This window comes from Lycium ferocissimum, chromosome 7 (genome assembly GCF_029784015.1).
Source record: "Lycium ferocissimum isolate CSIRO_LF1 chromosome 7, AGI_CSIRO_Lferr_CH_V1, whole genome shotgun sequence".
Classification (NCBI taxonomy): Eukaryota; Viridiplantae; Streptophyta; class Magnoliopsida; order Solanales; family Solanaceae; genus Lycium; species Lycium ferocissimum.
The window spans coordinates 47973421-47994638 of NC_081348.1; the positions used below are offsets into that span (position 1 = coordinate 47973421).

The following is a 21218-nucleotide window of genomic DNA, read 5'->3' on the forward strand; positions in this document are numbered from 1 at the left end:
TTTAAATTATTTTTTATTTTTTAAAAATCATTTTTAAAAAAAATATTTTTTTTAAAAAAATATTTTTTTTTAATTTATTTTTATTTTTTTTAAAAATTAATATTTTTTTTTTGCTCAAAAACTTATGTATGAAAGTTGTATGAAATGTGTATATCTCGCTCAAGACTTAAAAAGTTTGCTCAAAATTTAGTGTATGAAAAATGTATGAAATGTGTATATTTCGTTCAAGGCTTAAAAATCCGCTCAAAATTGTGTGTATGAAAACAATATGAAATTTGTATCTTGCTCATGTCTTAAAATTTCGCTCACATTTTCATGTATAAAGTTCATGTTAGATTTCGTAAAATTAATACAACTACAACAACATTGTAACAATTTTCATACAATATTCTAGGCTTAAAGTTTTCGGCGTCAAAATTTTGTATATGAAAATTATATTAAAAATTTTGCTCACACATACACATTTCATACAACTTTCATACACAGAAATATGAGGTAATTTTTTAAGCCATTGAGCAAAAAAAAAAAAATTAATATTTTAAAAAAAATATATAAAAATTATTTTTTTTTAAAATAAAAATATTTTTTTAAAAAAAAATATTTTTTTTATAAAAAATATATATATTTTCTGGAAAAAAAAATAAAAAAACGAAAAATATATGAAAATCCGTCATGTTTTGTAATATATCGTTATGTTTTGTAAATAAGGAAAGTTATCGTTACGTTTCGTAAATATCTCTCCTTAACATGTATATATACGTAGTTTTCCCTAAATTTTACCCCTTCAGACCCAACCCAAATGAAAAAAGCCCAATCCCTCTTTTTGGTGATTTGTTGCTGCATTTTGGCCATTTTTCTGCTGTATTTTGGGCCATTTTGCTGCTGCATTTTTGGCCATTTTGCTGCTGAATTTGGGGCCATGAGCTGATGCATTTTGGGTTGTTTATTGCCGCAGTTTTGGGCCATATGCTGCTCTCTTGAGTAAGTTGCGTAAGTAAGCAATCTTAAAACAGACATTGCTGATTCTTAGCATAAGATTGATTGTATCAATTGTAGTCAAATAATATTCACCCTATTAGCATAATCTCTATTAAAGACCTAAAAAGATTCCGCACAATATTATCATAATCCTCATTAAAGACATTAATTAGATCCTCCATGATATTAGTAATACACTCATATATATAAAGTTCGTGTAAATGAATAAAATATATCATACATAATATTTGTAAGATATGATTTATCACATATAGCACTGAGATAGAACAAAATATACGTACCACCAATCAAATCTGTGACATGTTAAGAAAAATGTGTGATATTCAAATTTAAGTTCCAAAAATGAAAAAGAATAAAAAGAATTGTTTCAGCATAAAAAAAGAAACTAAAAAAGAAAGACACTAGAAAAAGAAAAGGACAAAAATAATTTTACAATATAAAAAGAAAATAAGAGAAAAAAAATACTAGAACAGAAAAGGAAATGATTTTTTCCAATTGTTACTGTGCGTTTCTCAAGAAATTTTAATAGGGGTTATGGTATTTTAGGTCTTTAATGGGAGTTATGCTAATATCATGGAGGATCTAATTAATGTCTTTGATGAGGGTTATGATAATTTAGTGCAGATCTTTTTAGGTCTTTAATAGAGATTATGCTAATATGGTAAGTATTATTTGGCTACAATTGATACAATCAATCTTATGCTAAAAATCAGCAATGTTTGTTTTAAGTTTGCTTACTTATGTAACTCACTCAAAAAAAAAAAAATAAAAAAAAAATAGGAGTATTTTCTTGCCACTTTGTATATTAATAATCTAGGTTTATACGAGCTCATTGACAATGTTTAGGCAAACATTAGGATATATCGAGCGTTAGGCAAATATAAGTACGATTAAAATTTGTGTTGATTAAGAGTGTGTTTATGCATATTAGTTTTGAAAATAAAAAAGACAATAGTGTGTTAATGCATCTTGAATCGAGCATTTGAACACATAAACTAATATTCCCTTTGTCCCAATTTATGTGACACTTTTTGTTTTCAGAAATTCAAACGGCATATACTTTGCCCAATATTTTAAGATATATTTTTTTCTCAAATTGATAGTATGAGAAAAGTTGCTAATTGTAGTACTTTTCATGCAGTTTTCAAATATTTAAATTTTAATCTTAAAATATTAGGTTAATCTAATCTAATTTAGCTTCAAAATTTAGTCAAATTGACTCTTGAAAAGCGAAAAGTGCCACATAAATTGAAACAGAGGGAGAAAATATAATCGTATAAGTGAGACAAATATAGGAAGCAAGAGTGCATTTACACATCTTGATAAGAGACAAGTGTTGAGAGAGCGAGACAGATTGCAATTAGTTAAAAACCCGCTGAACGAGTAAAAGAAAAGAGCGGTAAACACAAATGCGAGGAAGCAAGGTGAGTTGCGAAATAATTCAAGACTCGCTTCAAAATAAAATAAAAGAGGCTAGTGAACATTGTGTAGACTGAGGGTGCATTTACACAACTTGGCTAAAACAAAAGGTAATAATAGGCGAGCAATGGTCGAATAAACACAATTTTATCCAAAATAATTTTAATTGAATTTAAGTCAATAAAAACGACCGTGCTAGCATCATGAGATTCGGGGATGCCTAACACCTTCCTCTCGGTTAACCGAATTTTTTTATCCGAATTTCTAGTTGTGGACCATAGTTAAAGAAGTCAAATATTTTCTTTTGATTAGTGATTCAAGTAAAGGTGACTTGGAACACCAAAATTCAACTCCAAGTGGCGACTCCGTTAATAAATATTCCCTTTTCTGAAACAGACTAAAAAGAAGTAAGACATTATTTAAATTAAAACGGAGGTAGTATTAGTGATCTAATGTTGTTTTTCCTTTTTGGTTTCCTACAGGGTGTTCCGTATCCGTGTTGAGGCCCGACTAAATGCGAATTCGTGCAGACAAGTCCCTCGTTGAGTGTAAAGCGTTTCCTAACAAAGGCGAATCCACACCCAACGCTCGAACATGAGGCCTCTGGTTAAGAATTGAGAAGTACTTACCACTCCATCACAATGTTAGTATTAGATGTGTTCAATTAAGCAAAAAAGTAGAAGTTAGAACATAAACCCAAAAAAAAAAAAAAAAAAAAAAAAAAGAGACCGAGCCCACATAATTCACTGTGTATCCTTAGGGGATATAATTCCCTCACTATCGCCCAAGATATTTGGATTAATTCCTCCCGAAATAAAACAGAAAACTATTCTGTAATAACGACACTGCAGTACAGAATTTTGTCGAACTCAAACTGAGAGAACATATCACACTGGAAATAAATAGATTACCTGCTAGACTGCTACAATAGGTAAAGTTGACCCAACAGTGCAGATAGGAGGATATACGATGTTCCAAGCGGTGTCATGGGACACCGCTTCATCGAAAGTTTTTATTAGATATATTTGTATATATAGATAGTAAACAAAATAAAAATAAGTGTCTGTTAGATATATTACTCCATCACAATCCTTTTGGTTAGTTATGCTGCCCTGTACCTAAGTAAAAGAACAAGTATAGTAAATTTGAATAATTCCTTTGTATCTAGACGTGTACGAGTTAGCAAAACTAAAAAACTCGTAGTTTTGTTGTTATTAAAGTAGAGAGATCATGATCATGATAGTGATGGTGCTTTCCCTTTCGGAAATGATCTTTTGGTTGGTTCTATTACTATTCTTCACTTATTATTATGACTATAAATCTCCAAAATCATATCCATTATTGGGTTGTACACTCTCGTTGATTAAAACCGGCACAGCATCATCAAATGGACCGCGGAACTGCTGGCCAAATCATCTTCCTCAACCATCACCTTAACAGGCCTCTTGGGTCAAAGCTGTATTTAATTTGACTTCAAACCCTCTTTCATGTCTACAGAAAAGATTCCGTCCTAAGACGCGGTTTGAATGCTTGATTGACCTTTTGGGACGTGGCATATTCCTTGCCGATAGCACAGAATGGAAGTCACAGAGACAACTCATGAGCCACGAATTTAAGACGGACGCGTTCCGTCATCTAGTGGAATCAGTCACCGCGAAAACTTTATCTGCTCGTCTGCTTCCTCTATTCTCGTCCGCTTATGCAGATGCTACTGTGTTGGACCTTCAGGAAATCTTTGGCCTGTTCACATTTGACATGGTGTGCCAATTAGCTTTTGGTTACCATCCACACTACTTGTTACCATTGTCGCTTCTAAATAGTGCCCCCTTGGCCGATGCTTATAGGACCGTGATCAAAATCTCCATGTGGAAGTTTATTTGCCCTTCGCTTTTATGGAAAGTGAATAAAATTATAAATATTGTGTCCGAGAAGAAACTCAGTCTAGCAGTTAATGAACTCCGTGAATTTATCAGAAACTGAATCATAGAAAAGAATGAAGCGCTTCTGACGAACGACGTACCTGATGATGTTCCTGGCGATTTTTTGATCGGATGCTGGCAAGGGCTAACAATGAGAAGAACATCTTTGTTTTTTGACGCAAATTTTAACATAGATGAGGCTATTAATCCCATCCTGGGTGCGGAAGACATCTTGTGTTCAACTTTAGTATGGTATTTTTGGTTATTCTTGAATAATCCGCAAGTGGAGAAGGAAATCGTCAGAGAAATACTTGAAAAAAGGAAAGTAATAAGGAAATGGTTCCCTCAAGAATCGAAGCAAGCAATGGAAAATGACATTTGGCCTGACGCAACAAAAGTAAAGAAGGGAACACGTGTTTTATACAACATTTTCGAGATGGGGCGATTACCAGAACTGTGGGGTGAAAATTGGAAATCAGAGAGGTGGTTGGAGAGAGACGGTAGAACAGGGGATTGGAGATTTATTCCAAGGGACCACATAGCCAGTGTTTCAAGTAAGGCCAAGGACTTGTATTGGAAAAAACATTGCTTTCATGCAGTTGAAATCAAAGGCACCAATTGTGCTTAGGCGATTTCAGCTTGTTCCAAATGTGGAAGGTTATAATCCGGTTTATGGTTCGTGCATGACATCCAAGATGAGAAATAGATTTCTGGTGCAAATTCTGCAACATTGCCAAAATTAATGACGTTGTTACTACTATATGTCTAAATCAGTATGAGCGCTTTGTGTTGTATTTCTTCTTCCTGTGTTATGTGCTTTTCTTTATTTATTTATCTCGTATATATATGGAGTAATAAAGTTCCTTCCTTCCGTTTTTTTTTCTTTTTTTGTGATACGTTATTGAGTTTAACTTATAGACGCCCCTCAGATTTGGCTTCATTTCACCAATTTTCCTTGTGATTTATGATATTATGCGTACCTGCATGTCTTGTTTTAATTTTTACGTAAAAATATGGTCATGAACTAACAATATGGGGCATGGTTTAATTATTGGTGAACTTCCAACTTTTCGTGTCAAGAAGAGGTGGCCAAACGCCTTTGTGTTCTGCCACCTTGAATATCTCTGTCTTATTACCATTGTTTGTGTATTAGGAAGGTGATGTATCTATTATCTTTTAGAATTGGTTGGGTTATCAAAGCAGCTCTGGGAATAGCCTATGCTAGGTGTGATACTAGTCTTCCTTGGATCAAACTCCGCGAATATATTGAAAGTCTGAAACCAATTCTGATTGTCAAGCAAGTTAAATGGGGGAGATGCCTCTCTAGCCGGAATGATGAAAATCAATATTGATGGTGGTAGTATTGAGAAAAGAGCTAAAGCTGGAATAGGTGGGGTTACTAGGGATGAAAGAGGGATATTGGTAATGGCTTAATTCTCTATTCCTATAACTAATTGCTGCAATAATAATCTAGCCGAAGCTCGACCTAGCTGCAAAATTAGGAGTCGAATGATGCATCCAGTGGCGGATTTAGAAGCTCGGTTATGTGTGCACGTGAACCTAGTAACTTTTTCCCAAACCCTATATACATATTAATGAATCTTTTTTATTAATATTGACTTTGAACCCAATCAGTATTCTAGAATTAATTCAAGGTCGCTGCATAAATTGTTGTTGTTGTTTTTTTTTTTGTTTTTTTTTTAACACAATTGTTTGTTGTTGTTGCTTGGAAGTTTTGTGCTTTTTGTTTGGTGTTTGGTCGAAATTTTGATTATGTGCTTTCAGAAAGATTTTACAATGGGAATTTTGCCAATGGCATACTATGACGAGACAAAAGAGTTCTTTTTTCATAGCCAAAATGATTTGGCAGAAGAAATTACCCTTTAAGATCTCCTTTTTTTTTTTTTTTTTGCTGGGAATGATGCAGAACAGGATTCCTACAGATAAGGTGATTCAGAGATTTGGTATTTAGTGCCATCAAGAGAGCAGGCCTTTGATGACTTTGAAGAGCAGCATGGGGAGGGGCTGGGAGAATTTATTAGCCTAGAGTTACTTTCTTTGTTAGATCTTGGGGGCTGCGAATGCATTGATTTGTGGAAGGGAGTAATGGTAGTGGGAATTCATTAGTAAAAAAGAAAAAAGGTCAGCGCGGTGCACAATGCATTAGTAGCTGCTTCCACGGACAACTTTATCGTTGCTCCGAGACTCTCCTTCAAACATATCTTGAGAAAACATGTGTGAGGTATAAAATAAAATTTTAGTATATTTTAAAAATATTTATTTAAGTCGTAAAAAAAATTCAAATGTGAAAAAAGTAAGTTTCATCACATATTCTCATGATCACCATCACATATTCTCATGATCACTAATGAATATGCCAAGAATAGCTATTCTTCACCTGCTCTATCTCCTCAATATACTTTTGTAACATTTTAGATATCACTATGTTGTCTACTCCGTCCGTCCCAATTTAAGTGTCTAGTTTGACTGGGCATGAAGTTTAAGAAATAAAGGGAGATTTTTTTAATTTTGTGGTCTTAAATTAAAGATGGGTGTAGTCCTTTAAATCTTATGGTCTTAAATTTGTCACGTAGAATGTTGGAATTGGAAAACTTACTAAATATAGAAAGAGATACTCTTTTTTGGGACAGACTAAAAAGGAAAGTAAGACCTTAAATTGGGGCGGAGGGAGTCATATTTTTCTTTTGAACATCATTAATTCTTTCACAAAATATTTCAATTCTCATTATTTCTACCTATGTAAATATTAATGTCTACCACTAACTCATGTACTCCCTCCGTTCACTCTTACTTGTCGACAATGGACTTTGTACGCCCCTTAAGAAACAGTAAATGAAGTGCATATTTGATCATAATACCCATATTAATGATGTATAGATTCAATGAACTTGAGAAATGAGTACTTAATGTTAAGGGTGAAAGAGGCAAAATAAAATTGTCTTTCTCTTGATATCTTTGAGTGGACAAGTAAAACAGACAATTTATTTTTAGTATAGTAGACAAGTAAAAGTGAACTGAGGGAGTAATAATTAATCTTTCATGTACATAGTAGTCTGGACCTGTCTTGTTTTCATGTTTGAGTGTAGTTTAAACTTTAAAGCAGCAGTAGTCTGGTTCCTTTTCTTTCATTATTTATAGATTTTGCACATCTTGTCCCATTTATGGCCGTGAATGCCTACTCATGCTGCAAACACAATGTGAACTCTTGTGTGAGATCCGGGATAGATATTATTTTAATGACAAACGATTTACCCTCTATATAAGCCTCAACCTGGTTCATTCTTTTTGCACAAAATACATCCGCAATATATATGTTTAAGGAGTTTAAGTTTCATACATCATCACCGAAAATTTATAAGATCTATGTTAGCCATGGATATTGAGTCGTGTTGCTATTTGGCGTTTTCTCTTGTGGGATTATTCTTTCTTGCTTTATTCTTCGTACCTTCAAGGAAAAATCAGCTTTACCCAAAGTCCTACCTCTAATTGGTTCCTCGTTGGAATTCGTAAGAAATCGTGGGCGGATTACCCAATGGACTAGTGAAATTTTTGACAAGTTATCGTCCTCCACATATACACTTGAATTTCTCTTAGGACGAAATGTCTTATTCACTAGAGACCCTTCAAATGTCAAGCATATTCTCAAGACTCGCTTTGATAACTACCCCAAAGAGAGCAGGTTCACAGAAGCTTTATCCGATTTGTTCGGGAAGGGCCTTTTCCTCGTCGATGGCTCGGAATGGAAGTCACAGAGACAGTTTTTGCGCCATGATTTCTATCCGAAAGAGTTTCATGCTTATATATCTGTAGCAGAGGAAGAGCTCTCAGGTCGTCTTGTCCCTTTTTTAAGTAATATAGCAGCTCAGGAAAATGCCGCTACTACAATTGATCTCCAGAATACATTTAGTCGATTCATATTCGATGTGGTATGTCGGATCGGGTTTGGGTTCGATCCAAAGTATTTATTTCCTTCTCTGCCACCAACCCCTTTAACCGACACTTACAAAACTGCAGTGAAGTTGAGCATGGTTAGGTATGGTACCTTACCCCTGATATGGAAAGCTAAAAAGTTCTTCAACCTAGATTCGGAGAAAAGACTCGGGCTCTTGGTTGATGAACTTCACAAATTCCTGGGTAATATTATTGCAAAAAAGAAGGAAAGATTAGTCCTGATGGAGGACTTGGAGGACAAAGACGTGTTCGCAAGTATATTGAGAAGGGCACAGGGTGAACAACTAGACGAGACATTCCTCCTTCATACAGCCATTAACTTTATCTTGGGAGGACTGGATACATCGTGTTCAGCTTTAACGTGGTTTTTTTGGCTGATCTCGAGTAACCCAAATGTGGAACAAGAGATTGTCAGGGAAATTAGAGAGAAAGATGGTCTAAGCGACATGGTTTACACGCACGCTTGTATATATGAGAGCATGAGACTCTATCCGCCCGTCCCAGTGGACACAAAAGAAGCAGTGGAAGACGATGTTTGGCCTGATGGGACAAAGGTAAAAAAGGGGACGAGCATAATCTTCCACATATTCGCTATGAGAAGGTCACCAGAATTGTGGGGCTCAGATTGGGCTGATTTTCGTCCCGAAAGATGGTTGGAGAGAAGAAGTAGTGGCACATCCAGTAGTGATGATTGGAATTTCATCGCGAGAGACCCTTTCACATATCCAGTGTTTCAAGCAGGGCCCAGGATTTGTTTAGGAAAAGAAATTGCAGTCCTGCTGATCAAAATGGTGGCTGCCACCATCCTAAAGTGCTTCCGAGTCATTCCGGCTCAGGACAATTTCTCTCCACATTATCATGTACTGATGACATCAAGGATGAAACATGGCTTTCCAGTAAGAATCATAGAGCGTCATTGAGCATGTGCTACTGTTTGTTTGTTTTTACTTTTTTTCCTTTTTGGTTTGTTATGTGGGTTAGATTATATGGCCAAGAGTGATTTAGATTCAGTTTTTTACATGTTCTAAGAAATTAAATCATTTGAGATGAAATAATTCATATTAATATAGCCAGCCACTATTTATTTGGGATTGAGACATTGTAACTATTATGACCATTCGAATATGAATATAAATTGTTCATGTGGATGTCCGTTTGATTCCATCTCTCACGCCTATTTATATATTTATACAGCCACCCTTAGAGGTCGTTTGGTTTGTACAACTAAGGTCGATGGTTAGTAAGTAGTTCATATTAATATAGCTAGCCACTATTTATTTGGGATTGAGACATTGTAACTATTATGACCATTCGAATATGAATATAAATTGTTCATGTGGATGTCCGTTTGATTCCATCTCTCACGCCTATTTATATATTTATACAGCCACCCTTAGAGGTCGTTTGGTTTGTACAACTAAGGTCGATGGTTAGTAAGTAGTTGAGTGTCGTCTCACTTTCCTGTGGGATAAGCTTAGCGGTAGTTTGGAGAACCATATCCGCTTCTCCTTTCATACCAGTGGTATTAGTATTATTCTCGTATTATTCCTTGTTCTTCAATTTTTGTTACTATCTGTTATTTTTTATACTTCAATTATCATATTATTTAGATGTTGTTATTGTTCCTCTCTTTCAGAATGTTGTATAATGTTGTCCATATTATTTGTCATGGCTTCTTTTCTTTTGAATTTTCTTTTTCTCAAATTGCTTTGAATCTCTTTCCTTGAGCTGAGGGTCTATCGGAAACAACCTATCTACCTCCACAAGGTAGGGTAAGGTCTGTGTACTCACTATCGGAAATAACCTATCTACCTCCACAAGGTAGGGTAAGGTCTGTGTACTCACTATCGGAAATAACCAGGTTAGGGTAAGGTCTGTGTTCATGGTTCGGCTAGGAAGATTGGGAGAGGTAATATATAGATGAATATAGAGATTGAGAAACGGCGAGACTTATATTATGGGGGCTTCCCTTTCCAACATCTGACTTATATACAGGTCAACTACATAATTAAAGACTAGAAGGTAGGACTTAAAAAAGAGGGAGAATAGAATGAAGAGAGGAGTATTATCTTGTGCAACAAGACCCTTAACCATGCCATACTTGAGGACATATACATCCCACAAAACTTGATGAATCAGGATTGATGTCTAAGTCTATATTCCTTTTGTTGCTTACTTAACTCAAGCAAAGTAGAATTCTCAAACATCAAGGGCAACAATATGAATTCGTTGGCATTTAAGGGAAGCTTTGAAGATCTCAATGTCTTTTCGATATCAAGCAAAATAGTTTTCTAGTGGGCATTCCATCAAACAACTTGCTCGCACCAAATCTCCTCACATATGGATTCACTGACCTATCCAAATCTCCATTTTAAAGCACAGACGCGAACTAATTGCCAAAAAGGATGACAGATAAGGTGGCTCAAACACCACGGTTATCAAAATAATACTAATAATTATAATCTGAACAAATCACACAAATAGTGGGACACAAAGGATAAGAGAAGGAATAGCAGCCTTTCCAGCATTTACACTTTCTATCTCCATTTTGATACCTTCACTCATATTCTCTGGTTTCAGAACACTTAAATCAGATTTGTTTAAGCCAAAACTCGAACTGAATGGAACCAGAAATCGATTTTGGATTTGAAACCGGATTTGCAATTCAGGTTCACTTTGACAAGATAGAGGTAAGGTCTGTGTACACTCTAACCTCTCCAAACACCACTTGTGGGATCACACTAGGTATGTTACTGTTGTTGTTTACTTCTTTGAGAACTCTCATCGAACACATACTCCACATTATTTCCTCTTGACTTTTCAGCTTTACCTTCAATTACCCAATTGACATACCCATGCACTGTGCACTTCCAGCACTCTTCCAATAGTCTGTTAATTATTACTCCGTCCCATCCAAAATAATCGAGGATTTAGCCTCTAAAAGTTGGTGCAAAATAATTGTGATTTTAATCTATCAAAAAGGTACTTTATTCTTTTTCTAAATTTATCCTCGACACATTCTTAATTCAATGAATAAATTTAATATTTGTTATAATTTCAAAGCTCCTCTTAATTAAGAGTATTTTAATCAATACATTTTTTAATATTTAGAAGTAAGTGAATTTCTTATTCATGTGCCTAAATATAAAACATCAATTATTTTGGATCGGATAGAGTACTAATGGAGAGTCAAATATGGAGCTACTTCACAGCAAATGGTCTCTGTCACCTCTAAGTGGTGAAGTGCACAAATACACGATTTGGGATCATTGTTTAAGCTGTAACCAAGGTTATATTTTTTTTTTTTTACATACGGGACTAAAGTCATAACAACTGCTAAAAATACTACTGGTGTGGCTTTTATACCGGAGAGGAGGTTGCCAAAACGGGTTCATCTCAACTCATAACTTTCGACAGGGAGTAAATATATATATGTAGTAATTAAATCCATAATTTTAATAGTATACTTAATTTAAGGATAAAAGAGCTCAATATTCTTCACAAAGCTTTTTATTTGAATTGATAATAAGTTATCTACTTCTAATGCTATAAATTTTTTTTCTTAAAAAAAAAAAAAAGAAGAAGAAAAGAATGATAAGTTATCTACTGTAAGAAAAATTGAGGTTGAAAACCGGCAACTCATTATTCATAAAGAATATTTGAATATTCTATGCTTAAAAAATTGAGGTTGGTCTGGGAGAAAGAAAGATTTGAGCTTAAAAAATATTTTCTTGCTACTCTGTGTTAGTAATCTATCCATGTTTATAGGCTGAAGTGGTTAAAACGTCCTCGAACTTGGCGCGGATTATTACTTTCGTTTCCGAAGTATGCCTAGTACTAAAAATACTATACGCTTGGATAAGTGCTTATTTTAAAAAAGAGTGAGGTGTTCGGCCAAGCTTTTGGGAGAAAATAAGTGTTTCTAGGGAGTAGCAGAAGCAGCTTTTCAGATGCTAAAAGAAAAAGTTTTTGCCCAAAAGTAATTTTGAAAAGCATTTTTGAAAAAAATACACTTAGAAATACTTTTTAAAAGCTTGGTCAAACACTAATTCTTTGCTCAAAAGTGCTTTTTAAATTAATTGGTCAAACACTAATTGCTGCTCAATAGTGCTTTTTAAATTAATTGACTAAACACAAATTGTTTTTTTGTTAAAAATATTTTTTTAAAAGCACTTTAAAAAAAAATACTTTTCAAAATAAATTGATTTTAGAAGCTTGACTAATAGTTGAGTGACTATATGAGATATTATCTCTTATATTTTTGGAAAACTATATTCGTCAACCTTGAATGTCTCTTTGATTGGAGGTTAGATTCATGCCCCCCTCTACTTTCGTGTGCATTTGTAAAATTAGAATGAATTGAATGCAAACAAATGATAATTCGAGATTTCATCTTTAATTTATTTAGATTTGCTTTGAAGTCCACGCGAATTCACTACTTCCTCCGTTCCAATTTATGTGATATAATTTGACTGGACATGAAGTTTAAAAAATAAAGGAAGACTTTTGATCTTGTGGTCTAAAATAAGTCAAAGATGTTTGTGTGGTTATAGATCATCTCGTAAAGCGTAAAAGGTAAAGTTTAAAGTAAATTGTTGTCAAATAAGGAAATGTATCATTCTTTTTTGGACAAACTAAAAAGGAAAGTGTATCACATAAATTGGGACAGAGGGAGTAGTAATTAAAAATCCAACAAAGTGGAAGAAGATCATAATATAGGGAATGAGCATTAACAAAATTATTGTTACTTGCATCCGGAGAAAATGCCGTGTGTGCTTGTTCAATTAATTGACTAAAATTCGGATAAGAGAATCAATCATATCCTCAATTATGCTAAATTAATTTTTGAAAAGATCCATGTAACGTGGTTCATTAAATATATTATTTATGTGCAAGAAGAGTTGAGTTCAAGTCACCTCAACAACAACAACAACATACCCAGTGAAATTTCACAATGTGGGGTCTGGGGAGGGTAAAGTATACGCAGACCTTACCCCTATCTCGGAAGATAGGGAGGCTGTTTCCGAAAGACTCTCGGCTCAAGAGAAAACACAACGAGAAAGGTTAGATAAGCACAAGCAGTTCAAAGCAAAATGCAAATGAAACTAACGAAAGCGACTAAGTCAAAATAAAGTAGTCTGAAAAAAGGGAGCAATAGCTACCACAGATAAATAAAATAATCGAAGTACAAGAAACAACATATAGTAGCAAGAAACAAAGGACAATAGACTATAGATCGAAACAGCGACTACCTACTAGCCTTCTACCCTAATCTGAGTCCTCCAAAGCCTCCTATCTAAGGTCATGTCCTCGGTAAGTTGAACCTGCGCCATGTCCTGTCTCAGCACCTCTCCCCAATACTTTTTCAGCCTACCCTTACCTCTTCTGAAACCATCCATAGCTAATCTCTCACACCTCCGCACTGGGGCATCTGTGCCTCTCCTCCTCACATGCCCAAACTATCTCAACCTCGCTTCCCTCATCTTGTCCTCCACTGATGCTACTCCAACCTTATCCCGGATATCTTCATTCCTAATCCTATCTTGCCTGGTGTGCCCACACATCCATCGCAACATTCTCATTTCCGCAACTTTCATCTTTTGGACGTGAAAGCTCTTGACTGCCCAACACTCTGCCCCCTACAACAAGGTCAGTCTCACAACCACTTTGTAGAACCTGCCTTTAAGTTTTTGTGGCACCTTCTTATCACACAGCACTCCTGAAGCAAGCCTCCATTTCATCCACACTGCGCCAATACGATGTGAGACATCATCGTCAATATCCCTATTTTCTTGTATAATAGACCCAAGATATTTGAAACTTCTTTTCTTTGGGATGGCCTGGGTACCAAGCCTCACTTCCACGCCAGGCTCATGTGTCACGTCACTGAACTTGCACTCCATGTACTCTGTCTTGGTCCTACTCAACTTGAACCCTTTAGACTCTAGAGTTTGTCTCCAAACCTCCAGCTTAGCGTTCACTCCGCTGCGTGTCTCATCGATCAAGACTATGTCATCCACAAATAACATACACCATGACACCTCACCTTGAATTCGCCGCGTCAGACAATCCATCACTAGAGCAAATAAAAATGGGCTAAGAGCTGATCCCTGGTGCAACCCCATCTCCACTGGGAAGTGCTCCGAGTCTCCTCCCACTGTCCTTACCCTGGTCTTGGCTCCCTCATACATGTCCTTGATCGCCCTAATGTACGCTACAGATACACCTTTGGCCTCCAAGCATCTCCATAAAACCTCTCTTGGCACTTTGTCGTAAGCCTTTTCTAGGTCGATGAAAACTATGTGCGTGTGTCCTTCTTCCTCTCCCTATACTGCTCCACCGGTCTCCTCACAAGATGGATGGCTTCTGTAGTCGATCATCCTGACATGATTCTGAACTGGTTCTCTGAAATGGACACGCCTCTTCTCACCCTCATCTCCACCACCCTTTCCCACACTTTCATAGTGTAGCTTAGCAGCTTGATCCCTCTATAGTTGTTGCAACTTTGAATATCACCCTTGTTCTTATACAAAGGAACCATCACACTCCACCTCCATTCCTCAAGCATCTTTGCCGTCTTAAAAATAACATTAAACAATCCAATCAACCACTCCAAACCTGCACTCGCTCGCACTCTTCCAAAACTCATAGGGATCTCGTCGGGGCACCGTAGCTCTTCCCTAACGCGTCCGCGAAACGGCACCTTAACCTCGTCCACCTTTATACTCCTACAATACCCAAAGTCGCGACTGTTGACACCCAATTTTGTCCCGTCTTCCTCAAAATACTTATTCACATTTTTTTTAGCAATTTAAGAAATAATTATTTATTTATTTTTTAAAATTATTAGCTTCTATTAGTATTGGCATTTTATTATTTTGTTGCCGTCACTAGTTGTTATTTTGTTACCACTATTATTATCATCATCATTATTATTATTATTATTATTATTTTATTACCGGCATTATCATAATTTGCATTATAATCATTTCAGCATTTTTACCACATTATGCACACGCATAGCATTTGTTTTCGCAAAATCAAATAATAGCATTTATTTATTGTTGACTTTCAATATATTATCGCACGGCTATTACGACGCCATTTTATTTTTATCTGAGTACTAATAAATACATACTTTTATATGAGATAATATTTTAACGCATGTTAGCATATAATTAGTTAAAATGGGTCTTTTACTTAAATTTAGAAACCTACATTTAATTCATCATCCCACCGTTCGAATCGACCCCGGCCCAATTAATTATTTCCCGGACTAACCCTATTGATTCGGTCCGTTTTACAATCAACCCATGTTTTAATTAATTGACCCGGCCAACCCGTTACCGTCAGACCCGCCCGGCCCGTTTCATTCCCTAAAATGAAATGGGCAGTTTTTCTTTTTTTTTTTTTTCCCTCGGCTCCCCCCCCCCCCCCCCCCTTTCTCTCTCTCTCTCTCTCTCTCTCTCTCTCTCTCATCCGCTCCTCGCTCCCGCCGCACCCCACTCTCCCCACTCCCCTTCTTTTCTTCTTCACCGTCGTCTCCTTCGCCCCCCACGCGTTCCCCCTCCCTCTGTTCCCCGCCCGTCTTGTCCCCCCGCTCCTCTCTTTCTTCTACACAAAAAAAAAACCTATAAATAGTTGGGAGTGGAAACGTGTTGAAGGACGAGATTTTTGAAGAGAAATCCTTGGAATAGGTTACGGAATGGCAAAGAATCAAAAAATACGAGTCTTCACGCACAAAATTCCCAAAATATTAAGCTTGGCGATGGTTGCGATAATTCAAAATATCGAGTCAAAATACTAGAACATTTGTTTTACGCTTTTCATACTTTATTCTTGTGAATCGAGCATCGCAAGCTCGGATTTGGTAGTCGAGGTTAGATAGAACCTTCGCTTCACTTCGCCGCACCCGAAGCGAGGTGATTATCTCTCTCTTCCTTTTTATGTCTTTATTTCGCTTTCAGACCTAAATTGGATTTTATGTTAATTCAAGCACTTGCTTTTGTTGTGTGATTTGTGTATATAGTTAGAATACGCCGATGTGTTGAATGGTTGGTTTTCTATTGTCGTTAAGTTCTAGTACACCATTGGTGATAATTAGTCTCTGTTGGCTCGATTTTGTTGGTAGTTACTCTTCCTCTTGGCTATTTTCTTAATTTCTTGTTTTTGTTTGTGTGTTTGTTAGTTTAGTTTAGCGTGGGTTAATAGGTTATTAGCTTGCTTATGTTTAGTTTGATAGTTTATACATGCTTAGTTAATTTAGTTTAATCATTTACTGTATAAGCATGTTTAGTTATCTTGTTTTATGTTTGTTAAGCAAAATAGTAGTATTAGCATGTTCTTGCCGGTTAGTCTAATTTAATCATTCACATGTTGTGGGTGGGTTTGCTGAGCTTGTTTTCTGCTTTGTTAGTTAAATGTGGTTTTGGTATGATGGCATTTCACAGCTCAGCCTAATCCTTGTTTGTATGCTCATAAGCTTTGATCAGTCTCAAAATCATGCCTAACGAGTCATTCGCTAGTCCATTTGTCCTTTTGTTTAGTTTAGCTCGTGCTTCATTTAGTCAGTGCCAAGTCTATTTATCTATGCCGTTAGCATGCCCACAGATTTGATTGGTATGAATATTGTCCAAACTCTTACTGTTTCATTAGTATGATTGGAGTTTGTCATATTGGACCTGTTAGCTATATATTCATATGGATGAGTCGGTATAGCTTATTTTGTAAAAAATCCTACATCCATTAACTAATTTAAGATTAATAGAGTCATAATATGAAACTGAGAATATTTGCTTGCCTATGTGTTGATAAAGTTATGAAACCGCACAAGCTTACATGCTAGTCGTCGTCTACCTTAGTGATTCAAGTCAATATATAGGAGCAAGCTTGTACTCCTTAGCATCTATTTTACCCGTTCATATACGCTTTGATGTAGTGTCAACATGTTGTTTCAATGTATGCGTAGTCTTTTGTACCTGTGTCATTTGATGATTTATGTATTCATTTTGATATCTCTTATGTCCCTAAATCATGTATACATTTTATCATGGTAACGATGATAGTGTGAAGGTTTCGAGTGAATCCTAGAATCTTGCTTTGAAGTTAGCCTAAGGATTTTTATAAGAATAAGGGTCCAAGTCCGAATTGAAATCTGCTTTCACCTACCGTTATGTTCAAGCTTGCTTCGAATCAATTTCCATAACTTGTAAATAACTTGTCATTCGTCATGAAATGCTTAGAAACGAGCTCGGTGAAATGTTTGGTCAAAGAGATCTTTCCCTTCCCCTTTTCATCCCCTTTTCCTCCGGGATTGTTTCGGGTCGAGGAGCATGGATACGCCGTTTTGATTAAGTTTAGTAAAATTCTTGAAACTTACGTATTTCTTTAAGTTCAAATCGACTAATGTTTTAGTACCATATGATTAGAGTCTCTTGGTTCTGTTAAGCGTCAGTTAGCAGTTAGCAGTAGACATGAAGCTGTCTCGAACCCTTTCAATGTTGATTTTGCATAAGTATGATGGATCTTGTTTAGGCTGTTTCTCTTAGGCTTGCTTGAACTGTGTAGTGTCAGAATTTTAAGGGTCACGCCTGATTTTGGGTCTAGCTTTTAGTCAATTTAACTAAGCATTAGCGTGAAGGTTCAACTTACATATTGACAAATCTCTTAATACATGCATGGTTCGTACGCTACGGCTTTTTTTTTTTGTGTTAATTCCTCCTCCTCACGGTTTCCTATTTGAGCCTTATATATAGATTAGTTTGTTTGCATTCCTCTTTTCAATATCTTTTTTGTTGTTTAGTATTGTTGTTAAGTCTTAATTGCTAGTAGTGTAGATGAATTATTTTACATTTTAGTCAAGTTTTGGTATATTAGTCCACAAACACATGACCGCTTTAGGACTTAATTTTCCATGATTTAGTTGTGATTAATTCACGTCCTCATTTAATGGCTGTCGGTTTCATTCCTATGGTTAGCTTAGGTCCCTGTTCCCTGTGAGTGACAAGCAAGATTGAAGCATATTTGACAAATAGTTGTTGTTTAGATTTACTTCAGAGAATAAAATCAGTCCCTTTTTATTTATTTTTTCTCGGCTCTGTTTTCCTTTGGGGATGTTGTTGAATTTCTATATCTGTTTCATTTGTTAAAGTTGGTTACTTTAGCATGATTACGTTTCTTACTAATTTTAGTTACTTAGCTTCCTCCAAACTCTTGGTTGGAAGGCATGAACTAGTTTGGCCTAGTGCGTCTTATTTGTTCATTAAGTGATATAGATTGGCATATATTGGAATTTTCATTGAAGTCCTACTTATCAGTCATATTAATACTACTAGATCACTAATCCTTCTTTTTTCCTTCTTTTGCATGATACCCGGAGTTGCGAGGAGTCCCAACTGGGACTCGTCTCCTCCTGCATTCAATGTTGGCTAAGGCCCAACGAAAATATTATTCTGTCATACGGCCAAATCCAGCTGAGAAAAGAAATGGAAAACATAAATTTAAAAGCTAAAAGCCCAATAAGCAATCAATACATCCTTGAAATGGGCTGAGCCCATTTAATATCATTTGCTCTTTTATTTCATTTTATGTATTTAATTTGTATTTGTGCAACTAACACTTTACTTTGTTTATTTCCTTACTTAGAATGAACCTTAGCAAAATTAGTGGGACTTAGTTTTAATAATGGGTAGTTAATTTAAGGAAAACTAATAATTAATTCCATAAGTTTCATTTTTCTTCTTTTGTTAAAGTTATTTATAGTATCTATAACATCTACTTTTAGAATAAGCGATTTTAAGATTAGCGTAACCACATATTTTGAGTTAAGGGAATCATATTTTATCTTTACTATCTTAAAATTTCAAAACGTCATTAACAACGCAAATATAAGCTCAAGAATATTTTATAACTCTTCAAATTTGAATCAATCACGCACATGTTTAGTTAAGTATGGTCAGTGAGAAATAATGAAAGGATAAAGAAAACTCGTTAATCATTTTCGTATTTTGTTATACTCCTAAATCAATTAATATCTCATCATTTGAGTTGTTTCAAATATTTGTCATAATATTGCATAAACTTGCATTTTCTTACTTTATACGCAAATTATCATATTTTTGCAAATCTTATTTTTGAATAACATTAGCATACTTGCATTTGCAGCATTAGCAACATTTATAAGCTTTATTTTAAATAGCATTTAAAATCTTCTTTTACGCAAGTTATTATATTTTTTACAAGCATTATCTTAAATAGTATCGTTATTGCTTTCATTTAAAGTCTAAACAGCTTTTATAAGTCTTGTTCTAAGATAGCATATAAATCTTTTTTTTATGCAAGTTATCATATTACTTTTGTAAATCTCATTTTTTTTTTAGACAATATTTTTAGCTTTCTTTTAAATCCTTAGCAATATTTTCTGGCGAATTTGCTATTTAAATTTAAGCACCACTTTTTGCATCTTTAATTTTAATTAATTAACCTAAGCTTAGTAGGATAACCGTAGTTAATGTATTCTAAAGGATGCCTAACCCTTCCCTTTAGGATAATATAGAACCCTTACCTAGAATTAAGATTAAGCAGACCATTAACGGAGGTTTAGTTAGGCTTTACCTTAGTTAATAAAATAGGTACCCTAATTCACCTTAAAATCAATTAGGTGGCGACTCCTTAAAATAAAGCAAAATAGGAATCTCCAATATGTTGTACTCCGCTTTAACCGGTTAAAATGAGGTATAACAGCGACGCCTCTCAGATTACTCCAAATCTCCCAACACAATGTCTCTATCACCTTCCTCGTTCAAGAGTTTATGGAAGTATGACTGCCATCTCCGTCTAATGAGAGCTTCCTCTACCAATACTTTGCCATCCTCGTCCTTGACGCACTTTACTCGATCCAGGTCCCGTTCCTTCTCTCCTCCTTGGCTAGCTGCTTTGAACAACTTCTTATCCCCGCTTTGTCCGCTAGTTCGCATATAGACGTTTGAAAGTCGCCGTTTTTGCCGCCGAAACTGCCAACTTCGCTTCCTTTCTCGCAATCTTATACCTTTCCCTATTCGTCCGCTTCTCCTCATCATCTTTGCTGTCTACCAACCTTGCGTACGCCACTTTCTTTGCTTCCACCTTTGCTTAAGTCACCTATTTAGTTTAAATTCTAGAGTCTAATTAAAAACCCTACGATGTGGAGAAGATAGTAATTATAAAACATCAACCATATAATTTATTACAGGAGGAAATGACGTGCGTGATTGTTCCATTAAGTAATTTAATAAATTCAAATAAGAGAATCAACCATATCAAGAATTAGGGGTGTACATGGATCGGGTTGGTTCGGATTTTGTAAAGACCAAACCAAACCAATTGCATCGTATTTTTAAATCTATAAAGCAATCAAACCAACAAAAGTCGGGTTTTTCAACCTCGGGTTTTCCGGGTTGCTCGGTTTTTTTCCGGTAAAGTCTTCATACAAAACATATAACTTGTACTTCAAATATTTCTTTAGTCCTACTGAGATATGACCATCTAATTAAGATATTTATTAAGAAAATAACACAAAACGTGATGAGAGATGACATTGTACTATTATATTCAATGAAAAAAATTAATGAAATTGCATAAAATAAAATGATCATAATCTAAATGTACTAAGCCATGCTACAATAAATACAGCTCATTTATAAGGCATGTAGAAAATGATCATAATCTAAAAGTACTAAGTTATGCTAAAATAAGTACGGCTAATTAGTATTAATTACATGACTAGATATTAAATAAAAAAATAAAATTAAGTTATGTATTTTCACTTTCTAAACTAATATAAAACTAAAGAATAAATATCAAAATTATTGTCATTCCAGTGTTAGATATGAATTTCTTTTGTTAGCATTAGTATTGATTTGATTTTTGTTG

At 35.2% G+C, this 21218-nt stretch overlaps 1 protein-coding gene across 1 annotated transcript; it reads left to right on the top strand.

Annotated features, from left to right (window-relative positions):
- The first annotated feature begins 4488 nt into the window (after positions 1-4488).
- Positions 4489-9229, top strand: LOC132062276 (cytochrome P450 94A1-like). The gene is made up of 6 exons (XM_059454876.1): positions 4489-4907; positions 5491-5562; positions 5636-5759; positions 6123-6175; positions 6265-6285; positions 7975-9229. The coding sequence occupies exons 1-6, from the start codon at positions 4489-4491 to the stop codon at positions 9227-9229; spliced, it is 1944 nt and encodes a 647-aa protein (XP_059310859.1).
- The last annotated feature ends 11989 nt before the right edge of the window (positions 9230-21218 follow it).